The 24,625-nt window shown below is 40.4% G+C and overlaps 1 protein-coding gene across 2 annotated transcripts in view; it reads right to left on the reverse strand.

Moving 5' to 3' along the window:
• Nucleotides 1-9,336, reverse strand: part of pitpnm2 (phosphatidylinositol transfer protein, membrane-associated 2) — a 49,156-nt gene extending 39,820 nt beyond the window's left edge. For both annotated transcript variants that reach the window (XM_006804725.2, XM_006804722.2), the window contains exons 1-2: nt 9,065-9,336; nt 1,628-1,845 (exon numbers count right to left, since the gene is read on the reverse strand). In XM_006804725.2, the coding sequence (XP_006804788.2) occupies nt 1,628-1,705 (78 nt within the window). In that variant the 5' untranslated portion in view covers nt 1,706-1,845; nt 9,065-9,336. The remainder of the gene's footprint in view (nt 1-1,627; nt 1,846-9,064) is intronic.
• Between the last annotated feature and the right edge of the window lie 15,289 nt (nt 9,337-24,625).

Consider the following 24,625-nt stretch of genomic DNA (forward strand, 5'->3'; position numbering starts at 1 on the left):
ACGTTTCAGATAGACATTTTGACTCCAGTCAGCACAGGTGAGGGCTGGAGAAGAAGGCTGTCTAATAGTCTCAGAGCATCTCAGTGGTCTCTGAACTGATTCCCAGAAGGGAAGAATACTCGCAAATGGTTAGCTCTGGACACTGCAGATGAACAGGTGTTCTTATTATACTAGTTTCTAGTATATTTGTTGGATGCATGCACACTTGTAGTGTATCCACAGTTACAACTAACTGCGGGTACAAAAGATTTAGATGATTCTACAATTTTGCTGCCAGGCCACACACCACAAAGCGTTCAAGACGCACCTGACAACCACAAAACTCTGGATTTATAGATTTTTTTCCCCCGTCACCTGACCTCTGGTGGTCTTGGACTTTAGTACCAGACTGCAAGCATATTGAATATTGAATAACATTTTGTTAGAATACAATACACAGAGCAATGAGACACCACAATAAGGGCTAGATGGTGGTTATGAATATTTCCCTGCTTATGTTTACTAAACAAAACTCACAGAGAGATTATTTTTATGCCCTCGTAACTATCTGCGTTTGTATTTTCACACAATTACCAAGATAAACACAAGTCACAGGCATATGGAGCACCATCTGCTCTGCAGAACTCCACTGCCCCTGTGACCATTTACTCATGTTCCCTTAGTGCTCTTGTCCTGGTACAGACCCACACAGCTGACCTCTGCCACCATGACATAAAAAACCTGAACTTCTACCTGGTTTAGTGCCCCAGGTCAAGAAAAATACTCTACGCCCTGTACTATAATTTTTTAATTTAATTCCTCTCAGGTATACTTATTATTTTCTTTGAAGACAGAAAAATTAGAGAATGTGCTCCACAAATATTTGAGAATATAAATTATTTAAAAATAAATGAATTTTAAAAATCACACAATGCAACTTCTCATTTAAAGTTTTGATTTTACAGCAAAGGAAAAAGACATCTAGACTGGAGCATACAAGTTATATGGGTTGTAATTTCTGATTCTGAAGCCAAAATGATGCCATTATTTATTTTACACACACCTTGTCTGCAGCTTTTATTTCCAAATTCTATAACAAAATAATATAGAATAATTAGAAAATAAAAAAGTATTTAAATTACTTGTAGTGTGTCTAATTTATTTTTACTGTTCACAGTTCAGTCCATACCAAGTGTTTGGACAAATACACATTTTTTTATTTTGCCTTGGACCAACCATAATGGATCCTAGACCAAACAACCAGAAACGTGGTTTAATTGATTAGGAATTACAACACAGTGCACTATTTTCAGAGGTAATAGCATCTGAATTGATAAACAAGAGTGTCACAGCCAGGTGAGGGCCGTTTAAGCAGGTAAAGTAGGGTAGTGTTTCACTTGTATTTGCATTTGGTTCACTGACTTACCTTATATTTAAAATGATGCTCATTTTTCCACTTTTAATTGAATCTCTGAAAATGTGGGCCTGTGTATAAACATGTAATTGCATGACACATGCGTCTTTTAATATAAATGCTTAGTTTTTAATAGTGTCCAGCCGTAGCAGCGCCACATCTAAGTGAAACCAGGTGAAATGAACCTAAATACATGTGTAATCTTTGTAAGGTTGTGTGAGGAAAACTACTCACCTGGATCATGTAGAGCTGAGCAATGCGGTACTCCTCCACACTCATAGGCATGGGGATCCGATACTCCTTGATCAGCATGGCTGTGCTTGAGTTGAGCCGACACAGTTAGTGTGTGTGTCCAAAGAGGAAGCAGCGCGTAAAGGTAGATGCTCCTGTCAGTCGGCTTTGCTACCCAAGCTGCATGTTCAAGCAGGAAGAACGGGACTCATTATTCACACCTGAAACAGAGGAAAAATGTCCTTTCAGCTTCCAGAGTTACAGACAAAACACAGGAAGAGTTTGCATGTTTGTCTCAAGGATTAACCCCCCCCCACCACCACCACCCTCCCTCTACATACACAAGCCAACACATACAAGGTAATCCACTGACCCAGGAAACGCGCTGAAATCCCCCAGCAACCTAAATCCCAACTCTGACTACAGACCAAAGATGCAACCAAGTTGTGTTCAGTGCTGCCTTTTAAATTACTCTTCTTGTCTAGTGATAGAAAGCACATGTATTCAAGTATCAGGGAGCCACAGCGCTGAGGTATTTTCTTATTGTATTATACTTCTACTTATAGTGCATTTCAGATTGAAATGTTGTACTAGTTAAACTTATTAGAAATTTTACTTACATTATTATATAGGGGGAAAAACATATAAGCTGTTCATTTAAAATAATGCATTCCATAAAAGTTTCCTGGCATTATCTGGTTCACTTGTCCCCATAGAGCAGGTTTGGCCAACATTTTAATTCCAGAGTTCTACTGATACTGATTTAGATGAAGTGAGCAAAAGGCCGCATTCTTTTTGTTTCTCTTTTACATGTGTGTTAGCTAATCCGAGATGGGCCCAGGCTATGGTTTGTATTTTTCCCATGTGTACCTTAGAGAGACTGACATGCTGGACGACTGCTCCTCGCTGAGCCTGTGATCTCTATTCTGTCGCCAAGTGCTTTTGCTGGGGTTCTCTCTCCGATTGTAGCACCTTTACCTTTACCCCAACAACACAAAGCTTCTTGAGGTGACTATTGTTGATACTATTGACTGGTGCTACACTATATATAAAACCGAATCGATCTGTTGGCTTGCATATTAAAATACATTTTTAAATAACCAGTTTTCTGCAGTTAAATTACCATTTAAATGTGGGAATTTTAATTGCAAAAGTAACTTTAGACTTCAAAAAGGCAGCTCATCCAATCTCTATGAGTCTGACAGCTCTGTGTCCGCAAGGAAGGTGGAACCAAGTGTTTTGACTCAAGTGCTCCATTAAAAAAAATTAAAAAATAAACCAAAACCGCCATCTTTACTTTACATCATTATCCATCTATCCTAACAGTGCTGTGAGAGTGAGGGTGATGTACCGATTATTCCACCTGCCGTTAAACAACCAGAGGAGGGTCACATGACAGTGAATGCTTAATCTTAGGCAGATGATGGTGGACAGTAACTCTAATGCTGAGAGGGGAAAGGGTTAAGGTAAGGAGCTGATGTCAAATGCGAAGTGTGTGTCTGTCCATCTGTGCACGATTAAGCTGTGCGTGTTTGTTCAAGCTTCTATAGCAAATGAACTGCAGTGGTCAGGAAGTATAGATTGACATTAAAGACTTCCTGGAGTCTTCATTTGCTTATTAATATATTTAAGTTACAGCCATTTTTAAAATCTGCCAAATGACAGTAAAACCCCAGCTGATAAACCACAGAATTTGGACTTTTTTTTTTTTGGAACGGCAGAATTCTGAGAAAGAAAAAAATGAATTCTAAAAACAAAAACTCAGAATTCTGCAATTAATGTCAGAATTCTGGGGGGAAGAAAATCCAAAACGCCATCTGTGTTTTTTCCAGATGGCAGGTTCATACAAGTTCCAGCCCAGTCTCATGGAAAACAGGAAACTGTGAAATAGTTATGGATTTATTTTTTTTTTTTTTTTTTTTTGGTTTACGTTTATAAGAAGGTCACATTATATTGTCTTTAGCAAAGATGTGTCACCCTGGCAACCAAGAATACAAAGCTTTGAAAAAACAAATGTAAGCTTTTATTATGGTCTAACCTTAAATAGTTTTTGCTTCTAAGTTTTTGCTTATATTTTTAATATTCCAATTTGATTGCCAGCACTGCAAACAGGAAAATCTGACCAGAAAAACTATTACAAGATGTAAAACAACTGCATGGCAGGAGGGTTCTTTTATTTGTCTGAACAGTCCATGCCCCAGGAGCAGTTACATGATTCAGATCTATGCCCAATACTATACTTTTAAATCATTTCATTCAAAGATTGATTTCTTTTACACACATCTACAATGGATAAATAATAACAAACAACAGGAGCAGGTATAAAATATTTGTCTGACTCAACAACAGAACGAACAGTGAAATCCAAGCTGCCCTCCAGAGGCTGTAATGTATGACCTTATTTACAATGCAGAGACAGTTTGTGCTCCGGAGCAGTTACAGCAGAGAAACTGAGTGACATTTCTCACTGACTCCTGTGAAGAGTGAGTCCTTGGCCCACAGAACAGCTGCTATGCAGCAAGAATCACTAAATCCACATAATGCAAAATGTGAGACAGTGGCAGATGAGCCCTGACATGTAGACATAAACAGACGCATAGTGTCATGTATGATAAACTGGCTTTTTTTTTTTTGGCAAAAGGATGTGAATTATAGAGGAGAGCTGCCAGGATATTACTGTAGGGGAAATGATTAGTTCACTGACAGAAAATGAATCAATTATTTTAAGAATGGGAGACGCTTTTTCTTAACAAACAAAATCATTTCAAGTAGTTTTAAATATAAGGATAGTCATTAACAGATTAGCTATCTTTCCGGGTTTGCATAGGTCTTGTGCACAAGTGTAGCAAATCTCAGGTTTATATGTAAGTTGTTAAAATAGTCTAAAGTTGCTTTTATTAATTACAGTACAAACAGCAGCTCCTACAAACAAATAAGTCACATGATTTCCTATTAGAGGGACTGCTTTTAGTGGTGAATTTGAAGCTAATTGCCACTGTCTTTGCAGGGCATTTTAGCATCTTTCAACTATAAGTTTACAACTCGTAGAGCAATGCTATAATAAGCCCCAATCAACATCTGCTCACCAGACACAACATTTCACTGTGGCACCAGGACAAAACCACATAATAAAGAAAGATTATCCTCTATAGACTCCAATAAGTGAGAATCCCACATGGTTCCCAGATCACCATGAAGGGCTGCATGTTGGATGGCACAAAATTTTCTTCAACACAGTACCTAAAAAAAATACAAAATCTTCTTGTACAACTCCATGGAGTTGTCTCTTGTTCATACATTTTAGAGTAACATTTTATTCAACTTCTAGCTTTAAACCAGACATCAAATAAGTTATGAACTAGAACAAGCGATCCATGTTTATTTTCTCAAACAGCAGATTGATTTCTTGCTAGTTTTAGCAGACAACATCACATCACCCCAGTCTTAACTTCTCTACATTAGCTTCCTGTATGTTTTAGAGTTGATTTTAACATCTAAGATTATCATTTTTTAGGCACCAGCTTGGTACCGAGCGGTGGGGCTGTCTGGCTGTTTCAAAGCCCAAACTTAAATCTACAGAAAGATAAAGATATAACTGTGGAAATAAGGCTTGAAAAATCAGAAACTTCCTTGAAACCACTTCTTCCGAAGCACATTTTTACAGGCTTGCTTCTTTGTGACGTCATTACAATTTTATTTCGTCTTTTATAGTCTTGTATTAACTGTTTATCATCTTTCACTTGTTGTCTTTATTATTTCCCTATATTTTACTCTTTTACTGCTAATTTTTTTTTTTATTTTACTTTCTGTTTTTTATTATGTCTTCACTTGAACTTAATTGTATTGACCTTATTTGGCCCTAATATTTGGCTTTCTATCTGGAACTACCACGTGTGAGTATTCTGCTTTTTCTGTTTGCCAAATTGCTTTGCAAACTCTATTTTTAAAAATACTGTACAACTAACATTTATTATAATCAAAATCACCAGTAAACTCAAACAGAGTGTTGACTCCGTGCAGCAGCTAGGACGTTTCCTGGGTAGATTCAGAAGCTTTCCAATTGAGCTCAAAGCAGAAAATTACAGCTGGTCAGAGCCTGTGCCTGCCTATGCAGAGAAAAAGAAATGTCTCATCTGCACCTCTGAGAGGATGACTAGCTGCCAGCAGCCATCTATCAAAGTCCTATGTGATGGGAGGCTGAGAAAGCCTACAGCTAAACTGTACTAAATTTACAGCTGAAGCAGCTCTGGTCAAATAGAAACAGCAGCTTGTTCCTGTGCACCAAATTGGAGCACAAGCCACTGTCTGGAAAAAGGCACACCCACCATTAGCCCCTTCGAATCTAACTTAAGTCTTTAGCCCACAGTCCAACAATAGATGCTGATGTTTCAACCTGAATGACAAAGGTTGCGACAGCTCATCTCTGGGACAACTGCAGATAAAACCAGAACGTATGGGACACGATCTGCCACAACTTACAGGTTATTCCTCGTAAAATGGCAAATGTGACCTTGGTCCTGAGCACAGTTAGGTTGAAGACCCAGACTAATGAATAATCTATGAAAAATTGTGTTTCTTTCAAATTGGTGATGGACATAAGGATGGACAGACACACATCTCGCCATGGCACAAGCTAATCACACACTTGTGCTAAAAACCAAAAAGATTACAAGGCTACTTACAGCACATGTTGATGAGTTTGACAAACAACTTCGACTGATTCTCCAACCAGTTTGTTTGAGCACTAGGGTCAATAGAAATTAACAGAACATGAACATATTAGGTTTTTTCAAACTTGACACCCTCTCTCTACCCACTTCCACTTCATTTGTGTGTCCGTGTGGAAGGTCCCCCTCACTGAGAACCATTCCATCCCAGTGAGTGGAAGTGGGTTATGAGATGATCCGCCAGTAAGTCTAGATTGATGCTAAAGATACTGACAATGTTCAGGGTCATGTTGGGCTCCTCATGGAAGATGCCCTGGACAAATGTAGCATACATGAGACTAACTGTACAGTTATTAATAAACTGATCAAAGATAGACATTTTATCAAACAGGCACCAATAACATAAGCATTATGTTGCATATGCACCATTTCTCTAGTCTCTTAAGCTCTCACCTCTTAAACTAGCTTCCTGATCCTGATTCTGTTCTTTTGATCGTTCATATTTTAGGCTCTGTATCTAACAGGAAAAAACACATTAACATGGCTGTTCCTGTGATTTACTGGTAATTCAGTTCAATTTGTAGAAAGTGTTTACTGGGACTTTTGCACATTCGATTCAAAACCAAGATGCCTACAATTCAAAGAAGCTGTTTAAAACCCACCTTAATGAGCGCTGCTTCATTCAGCTGAGAATGTTTAGTTTGTGAAAGGTGCATTGTCATCAAGTCCAGAATTCAACTTTTTTTTTATTTTGGCCTCACAAACACCTGAGGGGAAATCTCTGGCTCTGTAGCTACTAAACGGTGCATGATGGTCACCAGCTGGTCTTTGTGTGTGTCTGCTTTTTGCAGCTTTTGTTTGTTTGTTTGTTTTTTATAGTTGTCTTAAACCTGCTGCCAAACAGCCAACAGAAGCAGTGAAGCTGGAGCCAAACAGCTCTGTAGAGCCAAGAGCAGATCCAGTTTCAGGAGATAATTCTCCTGTCAGTGTTTTCATACTTTTATTACAGGCTTTGTTATTATGCGATTATTTTCTAACAAAAAAAACCATGAATAATAGACCCACAAATAATTGGGTACTCTGACTTCCTCCTACAGTCCAAAAACATTAACTGCTCATTCTAAATTTTCTCTCAGTGTCAGACCTGAGATGGACTGGCCCTTCCATGGTGTACCCCACCTGCCACCTCTCACAACCAGCCTCCCTGAATTGAAGTGGTTAAGAAAAATGGATAGATTAATTTAAGGGGAAAAAATCCTCTTGTGAAGCTCGTTTTAAGCTTTCAGTTACTTGTATGCACATCTCATATTGAAGTTTTTTAAGTTCCTGTTCCTCTGCCAAGTCCCCTGAGTCTGTGCAAAGTACATGGCCAATGAAGGTGACCCATAGGGGGAATCCACATGACACATCCACTCCACTGCATTTGTTCTCCTAATAAAGATATAAAAGAAGCAGAAGAGTTAGTTAGAATGAACAGTGTGGCAAACTGTTACCTTTTGCTTATCTTTTTTGTTATCTTTTTCTACAAAAAAATACGATTTCTGACTCAAAACAATGGAAATCTAAGCTATGCGTCCGATGCTCTCAGCTTACTTCGGGGGGGGGGGGGGGGGGGGGGGGGGGTAAGCTGATCCCCTGATCCCCTGATCCCCTACTTAACGTGTTCCCTCACAGATCCTCAAACAAACCCTACGACCATGATATGAATAATGTTTCTCTCACAATCACATACACAACATCTAAGAGCAGGAGGCCAGTGCATCATCTGTTTGTTACACATCACAGTCTGATGCATCAGGATGCATTTGATTTGATTCTTTGGCACTTAGAGGAGTCGTGCTACACTGACAAGATCCCCCGATGGGATTGTGCTCTACATTCAGTAATCATAGCACACACTGATGTAAAACACACCACAACAGTCTTCACATGAGAACACACATGCTGGGGCACAACATCTGCCACATACACACAGACAAATCAACAGCAAGTCTGATTCCCCCCTGATTTCATGAGATACCCCAAGAGTCAAGTACTGTACTGTGTGCGCTCGTTGCGTAATTCAGTTTTCCTTCCACACTAGCTGCAGATGTGGATTTCATAGACCGCATTTACTGCCTAATATTCCAGTAAGAAATTAGCAAACGATATTTGCGCTACTCTGTACAGAGCAGAGTCTCATATGATGATCTATTATCATAACTCAGGCATGAAAAACTCAGCGTGCAGCACATCATCACCACCCAGCTTGCAGCCACAGGATGTTAATGACATGATGTTTCACCAGATCTAAAGGTTTATATTTTGATTCTTTCAAGCTAAATAATCAACATGCAAGTTGGTTCACACAATTTGCAAGATGAGGTAATTTTCTTTCAGATATTTGGCTACAACCTGTAACTGGCATTTTCCCCACATCCACAGAGTTACAGTGTTTGATTATAGAAACGTTAAAAAAAATAAAGTTTTTCCTTTTCTTTCTTTTTTAAAGTGGTATTTGATAAAGAAAGCTGAATACTGCTACAGCCCACACATCAAACATGAATCCATTACTTATTCACAGCCATAGTTTCCCACCTGCAGATCCTCACTCCAGTCAGCCTTGACCACAGTGAACCACAGTCCAGCAGGCAGCTTTTATGTTACCATCTGGTCATTTACGTTCATAACAGTGCAGTTTGGAGGAGAAAACAAACGAATGTTCCATTTGGCAGTATTTCATGTATACAAGCAAATAATCATGTATAATCAAATAAATCATTTGGGTGTTTACCTCAAAGCTACCCAACTGATCCACTAAATACAGGCTTAGGGTCCATTGCAGATTCCAATCCTAAAGAGAATCCCAGCGCACGCACCCTCGCTTCCCTTCCTCTTCCGTCTTTGGTCAGCTTATCTTCACCGGCTCACCCCCGCTCTGGTAAGGAGCTTCACTTTCTAAATTCTCACAGTGAAATCAGAGAAGATATCGATTCTCTGTCTCTCCTCTATCTCCTTTCTCCTCCCATCCACCTCTATTTCTCTTCTGCGCTCCCTTTTCTGCCGTCTCCACCTCTTTGGGACTGAGGAAGCTTTGTTACCACGGAGACGCATGAGGCTGTGGCCTGATTGGTGGAGTTTGTTGTGATGCAGCAAGTCGGCAGTGCAGCCCACTAGATTGATTGCCTTTTCAGTCAGAATCGTTGTGTAACGCTGAGCCAGAATAAGCTTACTAAGTGGAGATATATAGGAATTTATTTTCAGTAAAGCGGGGGATTACAATTCACTTTCAGTGTTACATTACTTGGTTGTGTATCACAGAAAAGCCCGTGGTGGAAAGTATGGAGGACTGTGAATGTCAAATTTATTTAACTCCAAATTAAAATACATACTTTACAATGTAATTTAGCAATCCATAAAAGACTAACTCAGCACGTTTTGTCTATTACATTAATTGATTAATTTTATTGGATTAAAAAAGGAGAACAAGCAGAAAGCCAGTTTTCACAAATTATGAAAAGAATTGAAAAGATTTCAATAAATATAATTTTGCCTTTTTTTTTCCAGATATGAAGCAGATTAAAGCAATAAATGCTCACAGTACAGAAGATGGAAATAAATCATCCATCCATTTTCTCTGAATAATCCAATTCAGCCTCAATAGGGGAAGTGTCTGTCACAGGGCTAACACAGAGAGACAGGCAACCATTTCCACCTATGGGCAATTTAGAATCACCAATTAACCTAATCCCACTAACTGCATGTCTTTGGACTGTGGCAGGAAGCCGAGTACCTGCAGAGAACCCACACAGACACCAGAAGAACATGCAAACGCCACACAAATTAGCTCAAGCTTCTTGATGTGAGGCAAACCATTTTTGCTTTGAAAAATATTTTCATGATTAACCTATTTGCTAAAAAGACTGCAATTAATTTTTTGATCAATTTACAGATAACTTATTGTAGCAACTTTTTTTCAGCCATCAATCACATAACAACAAACAAAGATGAGTTTGTAGTGAAACAGTCCCATTTTAGCAGAGGAAAAACCAGCGCAATTTTCCATTTGTATTTTAAAAAAATGACTTAAAAATGACTTGACAAACTCAGAAACAAGATCAGTGCAACTTCAGTCTAATTTTTCATTCGCAGCAAATTGCCCTAGACTGAAGTTGCATTCACCAATAGCAACCAAGACACCATCTTTTAATTGCTTATGTATTATTCAACGACAGTGTCATTTTTCAGTCATTTTTATAAACCTTTATAGGAATGGCTTTGCAAATCCCTTTTTCTTTTTGTGCATTTGACACATTCTCACAAATCCTTGATGATGGGATCTCTTTTAAAGACAACATCAGAGGTGATAAGGAGTCAACGTGTGAAGAAAATGTGTGTGCATCACGTTTTAATGGGAGCTCTGAGCAGCAGATTGGTTGCTCTGATGATTATGCCTTTGTTTGCAAGGCATCGTGACTGTCCTGCCTTTGGTGAGGTGCTTTGCTTGTGCTTCAGCCTCTGAGGTGCATTTTGAACAGCTTCAGAATGAGTCAACTGAGTGCTGTGAACACAGGTATTTCCTTTTGGTTGAGCAAAATGATACAATTTATACAGGTAATTCCACACTGCAAATAGCCTTCTGAGATATTCAAAAATCATCATCATCATATACATTCTATGCACACAAAATTTGATGTGCATAGAAGGTATATTTTAATTTATACATACCCTTTATTTTTTACAGTTCTGTCACAAAGAGTGACTCCTGTATACTGCTTTTGAATTTCTTATTCTGTCCTTTGAGTTTTCTGTCTTCCATCTACCCATATGTGCTTTCCTTTTATAACCTTTCCATTTTTTTGTACTTCCTCCAAATTTTAGACAGCTGAGTGGAAAAAATCAACATCATTTGTGTGAACTGTGTCAGATTTTCTTCTCGAGAAAGCTTTATAATCCTTTCCATTGTTTTAAATGACAGCTCTCTTATTAGGGCCATTTTTCCTTTTAATGAGCCTGGTGCAATTTTGCATGTTTAGCTTTTGCAGAATTTGTTTTAGTCAAGCAGACTACACAGTGAAGCAGGGAAAGTTGGCAAGCATAATGATTTGAGTAAGTTTGACATGGGCCAAATTTAGATTGGGAGCGCAGGTCAAAGCATCCCCAAAACTGGAGCATTTGTGGGTGTTTCGGCTCTGCAGTGGTTAGTATTGTCGAGAGACAGACTTCCTGTATTGGGGTCATGGGCCACGCAATCAACAGTATCTATCAAAAATGGCTCAAGGAAGGAACAGTGGTGAACCATGGGTCATGTAGCCTCTTTCAGTAGTATAATGCCCCCTGCAACAAAGCAAAAGTGGTTCAGGAATGGTTTGAGGAGCATAACAACAAGTTTGAGGTGTTGACTCAGCTAAATTTCAAAGATGTTAGTCCAATCAAACATCTGTGGGATGTGCTGGACAAACAAGTTGGATCCATGTAGGCCCCACCTCACATCTTACAAGGCTTAAAGGATCTACTGGTGACATCATGGTGCCAGATACCACAGCAAACCATCAGAGGTCTAGTGGAGTCCATGCCTCGATGGGTCAGGGCTGTTTTGGTAGCAATAAGGGAGACCACAACACAGGTCGTGGTCATAATGTTATTCCTGATTGGTATATTTAAGATTTGTTCTTTTGCTACAAAGCTGAGCTGAATAAACGTCCTGAATGACCTTGGTTAACATTGACTATAGTCAATAGTCACCTTATTTGGCATATGGCTCAGCTGTAGAGCAGCTGCAAGAGTCAATCACAGAACAGTGCAGGCATCAGTAGAAAATCTACATGACATTAAATTCAAACTTAAGCAGCACCAGAGGAGCAGCTGGCGTTGAGGTTAGTTTAGGGTGACCAACCGACGTCCATTTTTCACGTTCTGTCCGGGACGTACGGGGGATTTTCGAGATTGATGAAAATGTTTTTCCTATAGTCCGACAGAGGACCCATGTGTTTGAAGTCATCCCTGAACTGCTGCTTTGTGAGCGCTTGTTCTGCGCTCACAGACAGGACAGACCGTGCGCAGCAACACGCCTAACGATGTTTAAAAGATCCCAAAGCGCAAGTGCATCATGTCAGATGAACTGCAAAAGAAATTTCCCTCTTACCGGCCCAGTACTGGTAATTTTTCTTGTGCAGATGAGGCATTATTTCTGTCCCATTATTTAATTCCAGAGGCTTTTAAGGGTTTGTTTGTTTTTTTGCGCTCGTTGGCTTGGCATATGCCTGTAAGACATTTTTTGTCCACACGTAAACGGCGTTTCAAATCACCGAAAACTGAGATTTTTTTTAAAACTCCTGCCAGGTTGGAGTTTTTCGAAAACTCAGTTTTTGCCTTTATGTGTGGACGAGGAATACAGAGTTCATCACGCAACGTCAAAGGTATGTGCCTTTTTTCACACTCTGCGCCACATTACTGTTTACATGAGAGGAATTTCGTCGTGGTGTAATTATTTTACATGTAGTTGTTTTTTTTCCTGTGTAATAATATTCAACATTGCTATTAATACAATACAATTCCCAGCGTGTGCTTCCGACGCAGGGAAAACCAATTCTGTCGGGGAGACCTACCCTGGCAGTTGTGCAGGTGAAGCCAAAGGGAAGATATGCTTCACCATATTTTCTAGTATTTGGCGATGCCTCATCCTCAGCTTTGCATTTGTGTGGGAGCCCCGCAGAAAACCTGTCCATTATGCTAGCAGTGTCTAAGCTTTTTTTTTTTTTATTTTTTATTAATTCCCCCACCACCACCACCACCAATGGCTCTGCCCCTCTAGCAACTATGTGGAGGTTAAATAAGCTTAAACAGTGTGGTAACCCTACTTGCAACAGGATGTTGCCTAAGCTGGCATTGAGTAAGTTGATCTGCAGAGACCATGGCTCAGTTTGGCTTTTGGCCAGTCTGAATAAGCATTTCCATCCACTAACGCTCCATTTTATGAACTATTTTGCACTTTCCCCATTGAGCTTCAAGTTAACACCAATTTATCTATGACTTTTCTCAGAGGGTTTCCGTTTAAAATACTCCACCTGCAGCTCGTAGTGATCTATAGGGGACTATGTAGCTGCTGCTTGGGCTTAAAGGACATTTCAAAGACTATAACTTACAAGAGGAAGGAGAGGAAAGACATCCTGAGACATTTCACTACAGGAGATCTCAAAAGCCAAGCCAACCCCTAAATTAATTTACAGTCAGTGGCAACTGAAAACAAGCTTCGAGGCTTGTACAGTCACACCAGCAGCAGGTTCACTGCTCTCAGCCTCGCATTTTATCTGTGAGCTGCAGGGATCCACATCCTCAGAATGAAATGACTTGTTGATGGGTGCTCCGCCCGCTGCACACACACTCTTTATCTGAGCATCAGCAGAGCAGACGCTAACAGAAACAACCCCTACTAAGCAAACACCACTTACACACGCACAACCCAACATGAACATCTGCTGTCATTGTGACTGTTAATTTGTGATGTTGTCAAGCACATCTTTCCTCACCAGATACTCCTGCTACCCATCCTGCACTCATCAAAAAGAGGTCTGTGTGGCTACTCACTGTCAGTTGCTGTGATGCAACTAACGGCATTTATGTGGACGTCACTTGAGCATGTGTGTGGCTGCATTACAAGTAGACTTTTTGCATTTATATTTCACATTTATCTCGGCTGAGTCATTTCCAACACTATATCCTTTGAAGCATTACATAATTACAATTGTGAGGCACTTATTTATTTATATTTACATTACATTTTATCCATTTTTTCTTAGTGCTAGAAACAGCCTGCCAAAATGTGCACACCCTCTCATCCATAGGTTTTCAGTAGTGTAGTTCAGTGACTTGAAGCTGCTGGTAATGTGACAGACCCCACCTAGTAGGCAGTTCTCCGTCTCTCAAAGTGTCCACACCCTTAATATTCCATAACTTTAAGCCTTAATACAATTTAAAAATATAAGTTAGTATATATCGCTGTCTCTCTGTATTCTGGTAGCTGGGATAGGCTCCAGCCCCCTCACAATCCTGAAAAGGATAAGTGGAAGACAATGAATGGATGGAGTAAGTGTGCAGAAATTCCCTATACTGTACAGCCATCATGAAGGTGAAAATTTGATTTTAACATGAGAATCTAGAGAATCTATGAGGATTGATACACTGGAGTGACCTCAAGTAGCCATTCAAAGAACCCGCTACCTGAGGTGTCCATTTGTTTTTCCTTTTTAAAAATTTAAAAACAAAATTAAAGCTAAAAGCTATTTATTAGTGTAAATTACTTCTACAGCGTGCTTCCCCCCTACCAGTCCCGGCAGTGTTTGTTGATCACTTTACTACTGTCAATATGTTAATCATTTTTATAGAGATTGTTTACAGTTCCAATCATAAGAGTGGAAACAAAAGGACTTGGAAACACTAAAATAATGCTGCTTACACATGACGAGTCAGCATTAATAACAACACATAATGCAAAGGACATTATAGTGCAGAGTACTTTGATTTTTCTGAATAGTTACGGTAAGTAGGGCTGGTGTTCTGTTCTTCCTTTTACTTAACAAAAATGATATTTTATCACTCTTCCTCCATCAGTTGATGGTTTGGTTTGCAGAACTACTACGGATAGAAGATGGTGTCACTGACCTGCAGTTCATCCCCAGTGGAGGTTTCAACCTTTCTTCCTGTGAACGAGAAACAGCTGAAATGAGACTCAGAGAGCAGGTGTGTGTTTCAAGGAACCTACAATGCAGAAGCATTGCACAAGAAAGAGAGTGCTGTCAAATATATCACATTACGGAGGAGAAGTGACTGTTTTTAAACCATTTCCTTCCTCAATCCAGTTTCAGAGCATTAAAAGTATTGAGTAATGCTTAGTTGCAAAAGCATTGCATATTACATTATTTAAAAAGTGATTTGGGTGTCTGCAATTAGTTGGAGGTTTATTTTCCTTGACGCCAAATGTATTCATCCATAGCTAATGTGGTCATCTGACACTGTCAAAATATCACAGCAGAGAGAAAAAAAACGAGGCATGGGCAGCAAATGAGAGCAGCCCTGACGTGATGGCTGGGTGATGAAAGAGGAGAAGCTATTTTTAGATGAGGGTGTCAGAGGAGAGGGAGGAGGTGGGGGCATGGGGGAAATGGAAGTGATGCGGGTCCAGGGATCAAAGTGATGGCGCTGCTGTAGCTGGAGTTAGTTGTGGCATTTCTCAAATTGTTCTGCTTTCCTGTGCATTTGTAAATGACGGCAATGCATCACCGCCTGAGGAGGGAGGGGAGCTAATCAGTGTTCTCAGCACTCATCTGAGCCTCTGCTTAGTTCATGTCAGTCTTTGCAATGCTGTTTAGTGCACTTAAACAATGCCACAGAGCTGCAGCTACAAACAAAACAAACACAAGTTGAAAACTGCTAATTTTTTTCCTTTGGGCAGAATATTAATCACTGCCACAGACTGAATATAAAAAAAATAACTTTAGATGCGGCCCCATGTTCAACTGTAACGACTTCATGAAATGAAAGATCTCATAAAAAGTGTCATTTAACCAGCTGACAAACAGCTGAACTGTTAACATCCTTTTGGATATATACAGAGACATATACACTCATCAGCTACTTTGTTAGGAACATGTGTTCAACTGCTTGTTACCACAAATATCTAATCATCACTAGAGTATACAGAGAACGATCTGAAAAAGACAAAATGACCAGTTAGCAACAGTTTTCTGAGTGAAAATACAATAGTGATGCTACAGGTCAGAGGAGAGTGACTATAGAGTAACTGATATAACCAGTTGTTATAATCGGGGTATGCAAAAGAGCATCTCTGAACCTACAACATGGTAAATATTGAAGCAGATGAGCTACAGCAGAAGGCCACGCCTGTGCCAATCCCATCAGCTAAGAACAGAAAACACAAGTTCACACAGAGTTGTCAACATTGGACAACAGAAGCAGGGCCATAACCAGGGTTTAGAAAGTAGTTTCTTTTAATTGGTTACCTAAAATCTAAATCTTTAACGTTAGATAGTGACATTTGGAGTTGATGTAAAATTGCATACATTTTTCTTTAGTCCTGAATGTTAAATGTGGCTCTCACTTATGGTTAAGAAGTTACAAAGGTTCAAAAATGCTGACAAAAAAGGTGACCAAACCAACAAATTTCAGCTCACTGTGTTCAAAATCACAGAGTGATTTTTCATGGATTGACCCTACAGCAGGGGTGGCGAACTCCAGGCCTCGAGGGCCGGTGTCCTGCAGGTTTTAGATATCACCCTGGGTCAACACACCTGAATCAAATGATAAGTTCTTTACCAGGCCTCAGGAGAACTTCAAGACATGTTGCTGAGGTAATTTAGCCATTAGAATCAGCTGTGTTGGATCAAGGACACATCTAAAACCTGCAGGACACCGGCCCTCAAGGCCTGGAGTTTGACACCCCTGCCCTACAGTAAATTATTGACATACACTACCAGTCAAAGGTTTGGAAACACCTTCTCATTTAATGGTTTTTCTTTATTTTCATGACAATTTACATTGTAGATTCTCACTGAAGGCATCAAAACTATGAATGAACACGTGAATTATGTAGTTAACAAACAAGCGTGAAATAATTCAAAACATGCTTTGTATTTTACATTCTTCAAAATAGCCATCCTTTGCTTTGATTACTGCTTTGTATTCTCTTGGCATTCTCTCCATGAGCTTCATGAGGTAGTCACCTGAAATGGTTTTAAGCAGCCTTTCAGTTCCCAGAGATGCTGAGCCTTTTTGCCTTCACTCCGGTCCATCTCACCCCAAACCATCTGGGTTTAGGTCGGGTGACTACGGATGCTAGGCCATAGTGGCTGTAGCTCAGGAGGTAGAGCAGGTCAGCTGCTGATCGGAAGGTTGGTGGTTCAATCCCTGGCTCCCCCAGTTTGCATGCCAAATATCCTTGGGCAAGATACTAACCCCGACTTGCTCTCCAATGCATCCAGAGTATGAATGATAGTTAGAAAAGCGCTCACCGTATAGATAATAGTGCTTGTGTGTATGGGGTGAATGCAGTGTGTTGTATAGAGCGCTTTGAGTACTCCAGGAGAGTAGAAAAGCACCATATAAAAACCAGTCCATTTACCATGCCATCTGACGCAGCACTCCATCACTCTCATTCTTGGTCAAATAGCCCTTACTCAGTCTGGAGGTGTGTTTGGGGGTCATTGTCATGTTGAAAAATAAATGAGGGTTAACTAAATGCAAACCAGGATGCTGTGGTAGCCATGCTGAATCAGTGTGCCTTCAATTTTTTCATCATTGTCACCAGCAAAGCACCCCCGCACCATCACACCTCCTCCTCAATACTTCACAGTGGGAACCATGCATGTAGAGACCATACGTTCACCTTGTCTATGTTGCACAAAGACACAGCAGGTGGAACCAAAGCTCTCAAATTTGGACTCATCAGACCAAACACAGCTTTCCACTGGTTTAATGTCCAGTCTTTGTGTTTCTTGGCCCAAACAAATCTCTTCTATTTGTTGCTTTTCCTTAGTAGTGGTGTCTTAGTAGCTATTAGATCATAAAGGCTCATTTGCGTTGTCTCCTCGGAACAGTTGATGTGGCTGCTACTGGAAGTCTGTTTGGCATTTATCTGGGCTGTAATCTGAGATGATGTTACCTTGCAATTTCTGAGGCTTCAGTCTCCAGAGACTGAAGAAGTCACTTGGATGAGTGAACAAACGTTTCTCCCACTGAAAACACTATGTCCAAATGAACAGAATCAACCTTATGGGATTTATTTACCTGGATGATTGAGCATGCATCAAGTCACACCATTGAATGAAAATAATGTTATTGGTTTTTTATGTCATTATTATTCTCTGCGTGGAATTTATATAGAGTTAAAAAGACTATATAATAAATGCAATAGATTAATAAACGGTGGTATTTCCAAATGAAATTGAGCAAAGTAGCAGTATGAGGTAGTGTGCAGTTTGGTTTTCCCCTTGTTTCTAGTTATTCTATAAATATAACTTCTGCTTATTTTTGTGCTCACATAAGCACAAATCTTCAAGTGTTACATTAGTGATTAACACGACACAACAGTATGAATAAAATACCACAGAAGCAATTGAAAGAAATGCTTAAAGGAGAAATTCACGCAGCATGGAAATCACAGCACATACAATGCACACAGTTAGTACAAAACTACTAATATAAAGATAGAAAGTCAAAGCAAGTCTACAAATCAGCATTACATTTCAGATGTACTAAAAAGAAACTAGGTGTCAAGGGTCCCAGAGGCCAGTACATGGGAGTGGACCAAATGCAGGCACAAACAGAACAGTGTTAAGGTTTTCAAAAGCTTTATTATAAACACAGAGATGAGCAATGACAAGACGTGAGTACTTGGTGGGGAATCTCGGACGTGGATGCACAGTAACAGAGGGAGAGTGTGGTTAGGACCTTTCTTTTCCTATATTCCTGAGAAGACAGCGGGCAGCCTCCTGGCAGGCAGGTGAGTTGTTTAACTTCCGAGGAGTTATGCAGTGGCTTGACGAGGTTACTGAAGGCACAAAGTGATCAAGTTAAGCACATAGCATAAACATGGAATGAGGCCTGGTTACCACCATGAGGTAGCTGACAAACTGGTGAAGAACAGATGACAGAGGACTGGAGTGCACCGGCTTGACTTGGGAAAAGTAGAACATGGGATCTATGCGTATGGATGCAGGGAGTTTAAGTTTAACTGCCATAGGACTGATGACAGACTCGATTTCATAGGGTCCAATATAGCATGGGGCGAGCCTGTTGGAAAATTGCCTGAGGGGAATGTTCCTAGAGTAAAATTAGAGGCAGGTCTTCTTAGTCAATCCACGTAGCGGTGCTTTCAAACAACAACCTTTAGCAGCACCTCCCGAGTCCGAGTCCAAATGTGACGACAGCGTTGCAAGTGGTGTTGAACAGAAGTAACAGCGAGATCAACCTCATTCTGAAGGAACAGGGGTGGATGATAACCTAGAGAGGCTTCAAAAGTCAAGAGACCAGTTGTAGATGAGATAAGTGAATTATGTGCGCACTCTACCCAAGGAAGATGCAAAGAGCAGGTTACCGGGTTTAGTGTGGTGACACAGTGGAGGGCAAATTCAAATTCCTGGATGAGCATCTCAGTCTGGCTGTTGGATTGTGGGCGATATCCAGAGCTGAGGCTGACCTTGGCTCCAAGAACGGTGCAGAAGGTCTACTAGACCTGTGAAGTGAATTGAGGACTTCTGTCTGGGAGAATTTATGTAAGGAAACTGTGGAGACTGAAAATATGACCAACCAGGAGCCTGGTAGTTTCAGAGGCAGAAGGGAGTTTGTCCAGAGCAATAAAATGGGCTGACTTGAAAAACCTATTAAATATTGAAAGAATTACGGACTTCCTGGAGGAAGGCAGGCCGGTGACAGAATTAAATTGAATCTTGAGTGCTGTTCTTGCTTCATGCATAGATGGAGCAGGCGGCCACATAGTCTTTAACATCTCTTTCTGTTCCCCATCAAAAGTGGTGACACTTGATTAATGAAATAGTCCTACTTACACCTACTTACTTGGTGGTGTGAACCTAATGGATGACTGCTGAAAGGGCTGGAATGGGGACATAGCAGTGATTAGGTGGACTGGTACCTGGGTCAGGCTCATCCTGAAGAGCCTGGTGGATTGACGTTCCAGGAGACAAAGCCACCAAGAAGGTGGCAGGTAGGATGGTGGCAGTCTCGGGTGGGTCATTGTTGGTGGCAAACTGGCGGGACAAGGCATCAGGCTTGACATTTCTGGAGCCTGGGCAATAGGAAGTAGAGAAATAGAGAAAATGCAATAAAAAAAAAAAAAGCTAACGGGCTTGGCTGTCATTGAGTCTCTTGGCGGTTCTTAGTTAAGTTAGGTTCTTGTGATCAGTCCAAAGGGTAAATGGTTGTTCGGCTGCTTCTAATAGGTGACACCATTCCTCAATGGCTAATTTTACTGCAAACAGCTCTCAGTCGCCCACATCATAATTTCGCTTGGCTAGAGTGAGGCGATGTGAGAAGAATGCTGTAGCTTGGCTTGTGGCCCTGAACGCTGGGAGAGAAAGGCTCTAACTCCTGAATCTGAGGCTATTTCCACTATGAATGGTTTTGAGGTGTCGAGGTGAATCAGAACGGGTTCCAAAGTGAACAAATGTTTTAATTCAATGAAGGCTGCTTCAGCTTCAGGAGGCCAGAAATGGTCCTTGGTGGAGGTGAGGTGAGTGAGTGGTGCAGCTACCTAGCTGTAATTCCGAAGGAAGTGACGGTATAAGTTAGCGAAAGTGGGCCATTCATTCACTGCTTGAATCTTTGCTGGGTCGGTCTTCACCCGTCTTCTGCCAGAATATAACCAAAAAAGGTTACTGAAGCAAAGTGGAACTCACATTTACCTTGAAATATAACCAATTTTCCAAGAGGCGTTGTCCCTCAATACATCATTAACTAGTGTCTGAAAAACCACAGGGGGCATTAGTGAAACAACATAACCAGATATTCGAAATGACTTAGGGCTGCGTTGAATGCACTCTTCCATTTATCCCCTCCCGGATGTGCATTAGGACAGTGGGAGAGTGTAGGGAGAGCAGTAACTAGTGAGAAGTTGATTTGCGGCTTACTTGCAGATAGAGAGTGTAAGGCTCTGGAGGGGGTAGCTGGGTGATCACAGATATCACTAAAAAAGAAAAGAAAATAGAAGTGCAAGGTTGCTGTTAAGATTTGAAAGCCTACAGATTAAGGGAAGAGGATGGTATACCTCGGTACAGGGCCATTAGCATTTGACCCACCTCCAAGCTTTAGAGGCTGACTAATATGCTGAAGTTGGGGTGACACGGAGCAGCAGTAGCAGGTAGGACAGAGATCACACCTACACTATATTGCCAATCCAAATCATTGTATTCAGGTGTTCCAATCACTTCCATGAGCTATGACTATTTCATTAATCATGGAAGTAAATTCCAGTGCGGATACTGTGATAGGAAGTCCAGTCATGAAATTCATGTGGGCTTCAAAATTAGCTCTCTGGATTGATGAATTCTGCCTCTCCATCAGGCAGTCTGATGGAGAACAGTACTTGCTTGACTGCATTGTTCCAAGTTTGGTGAAGGGTGTGTGTGTGTGGGGGGGGTGGGGGGGTGGGGGGGGGGGTTTCCAGGATTTGGGCTTGGGCCCTTAGTTCCAGTGAATGGAACTGTTAATGTTTCAGCATACCAACACATTTTGGACGATGTCATACTCCCAACTTGAAATTTTCTCCAGACATTTATGCATTCATTGTATAAAACATGGACGTAGCCACCAGGACCAAACTCAACATTTGTCTTTTAGCCACCACCAAGTTGTTTTTTGTTTTTCAAACCAGAAGTGACTACATATGGATAAAAAATTGCTGTGCTAGCAAGCTTGGTTGGGAAATTGCATGGATAGTAGAGGTGGGAATCACCATACATCCCACGATATGATATTATCACAATACTTAACGCACAATACGATATTATTGCAATTTTTTAAAATATTTTGCGATATTCAGATTCTGTACATAAAGGTAAACTTTATCAATATTCATTTTATCTAATATCACAGTCTCGCACTCAGTCTTTCTCTCATTTCAGTTTTATTGTTGACAAACTGAACGGTTTGTATTACAGTCTAGTCCATCTTAACTGAATGCAACTATCTGGTACAATTATAGCTATTCTGAACTATGCAATATATGAAAACTATGCAGCCCCTTCAGCAACTGAAGAATTTGAAAGTAAATTAAAACAAAATATAATTTTACATTAAATAAAAAAGTTTTAAACTTAATTAAGATAAAACATGTCTTAAATTAAAATAAGTAAACTGTCATGTTTATTGCTGCCAAAAATACTGTAAAGTTGGACATTTGTGTAATGGGAGTCTATGCCAATCAACTCCCTTTTCGAGTCAGCCTCTAGTGGCTGCTAGAGGAACTGCAGTTCTTGCCAGTTGTGCATTTGCTTTTGTTCAGCTCCAGATGTTACTTCCAACTTTTCATCTAGTCCAACCAGGTGGTAAAAGCCTTCTTTTGTATCCACAATCATGGAACCCACAGGATCACCCTAAAGGCACCAAGGCACCTTGGATAGGGAATTATTTTTCTTGGTGTTTAGTTGGTCTAACAACCTCATCCAAGTAGTAACAGGCATTTATTACAACAGGAAGATTTAAGGAGATAAAAGGCCAAAGGAAAATAAGACAGAACAGTAAAAATAAATTTCAATCTATATAACAAAACAGCTGTAATTGGTAAATGGACTGATTCTTATATAGCGCTTTTCTACTCTCCTGGAGTACTCAAAGCACTCTACACAATACGCCACACTCATCCATACAAATACACACCCTATGCTTCCTCAGTGCATTGGAGAGCAAGTGAGGGGTTAGCATCTTGCCCAAGGCATGCAGACTGGGGGAGCCAGGAATTAAACCACCAACCTTCCGATCAGTAGATGACCTGCTCTACCACCTGAGCTACAGCCACCCCATAATTCTGTCTTGCAATCCTTATTTATGCCAAATGCAAAACAGAATGTTCATTGTATGCTTTGAGAAAACTGATTCACAGAGACTACTCTTAACTAAGTAGCAGAGTGTATTGAAAATCTATTGATTTTTCTGTGTCTCATTCGTACCCCTGAACCTGTGTGAATATTTAACGAGGACATAACGCCTCACTAGATCTGAACAAAGCTGGGGGACTGTTAATTAGTCTGAGTGCTTTCAATTCCCAGAACAATCCCCCCTCTCTAGCCTGCCAACATGGTCTCAGATGTGTTCAGGGAACCATCAATTCACTGTAAACCCTAACAATGTCAGGCTACTTTGAATATTTCCTATATGTGTGTTTGTGTCAGCTGTGTAATAATAGGGTTTTTTTTTATGTCAGTGAAATACTAACACCAGAATACAGAAATAGTTCTGAGTAAAAGTCCTCACATTTCACCAGCATGACTTTAGTAAACTAAAAAAACTAAAATCAAAACTAAAATGGCTTCTGTAATGGTATAATACCACATGTTTATTTGTTAATAAAGTAGCAACTGGTTCTATATTATTTTATGTCCAATTTATTCATTGGTTTCTGTCCCTCAGCTTGTCTCTAGTGTTGTTTGGCAAAACACTTTACTGTGTTCCTGGTAATAAAAATCAAATGCATTTGGATTGTTTCTTTATGTTTGTACTTTTATGGTTCTGCAAGGCAAAGAAACTGATAAATCCATGCCAGACAACATAGTTAGTTACAAAACAGCCAGGGATATTGGCAACTGTGTGCTCGTATAATCCCTGGGCTTGAGTGTGTGTGCACAAAAATGGAAGCAAGTGATGGTAGATTCATCACTGATTGTAGTGCTGAAAAAAAAACTGAGACAGATTTTTCAGTCGAAAACATAAAGGATGTTGCATGTGAATGCATGTAAAGCAAAACAGTGTTGCAAAAGTAGCCAGAAGAATTGTTGGTCTATTTGTGGTGCAGTGTTCATTATGACAGGCCGAGGTGATGGGAGGGGAGGGGAGTGACGGTGGAGGCAGACAAAAAGGGCTTAATACAGGTGTCGTTCATTCACATCCAGCATCTCACGCTCTGGCAGTCTCCCACATCAAAGCCCTGACTGCAAAGCCATGATCAGTGGGCTGGAATCCCTCTGTTTACGCTGCTAAAAATAGATTTCACACACTGTGATGACGTGGCATCTTGTGACAAGACCCCCATCCAGCCTCCCCCTTCTTCCAAGACTCCCCAGCCACTCTCTTCCCACCTTACTGGTATGCAACTGTCACTCTGGCTACATGACACTTCACATTAAATCTTTGTAGACATAGGACAGGGAGGGAATGTGGCATATCCTTTGAAAGAAACGAATAATTAAAACAGAGGAGGAGAACATGATAAGAAAAAAAGGAAGTGATAATGTGAATATCTAGAGATGACATAAAGAAAAAGAGAAAGGAAGAGTGAATGGATGGACGACAAGACAGGGAGAGAGAGGGAGGAGGAGAAGGAGCAAGTGGCAATCAATAATATGACTCATTCTTTCTGCAGTGGCTACTTCCTAACAGCATTCATTAAAGCAAACCTAATCATTTTGGCTAGATAATCAAATCCTTTGAGGCTCCATCTTCTTTCACTCCCTGCCACACACACACTAACAAACACACTCAAATCATTCAAAATGAACCTAAAATGGGAGGAAATAGGACGAGCACATCCATAACCAGTATGCATCTGGCATTGGATCTGCTGATAGGAGTGATAACAAGCAGATGGGTTATTTGTTTGTGGGTTTTTTGT

Source organism: Neolamprologus brichardi, chromosome 7, assembly GCF_056152115.1.
Source record: "Neolamprologus brichardi isolate AB-2024 chromosome 7, ASM5615211v1, whole genome shotgun sequence".
NCBI classification, from domain to species: domain Eukaryota; kingdom Metazoa; phylum Chordata; class Actinopteri; order Cichliformes; family Cichlidae; genus Neolamprologus; species Neolamprologus brichardi.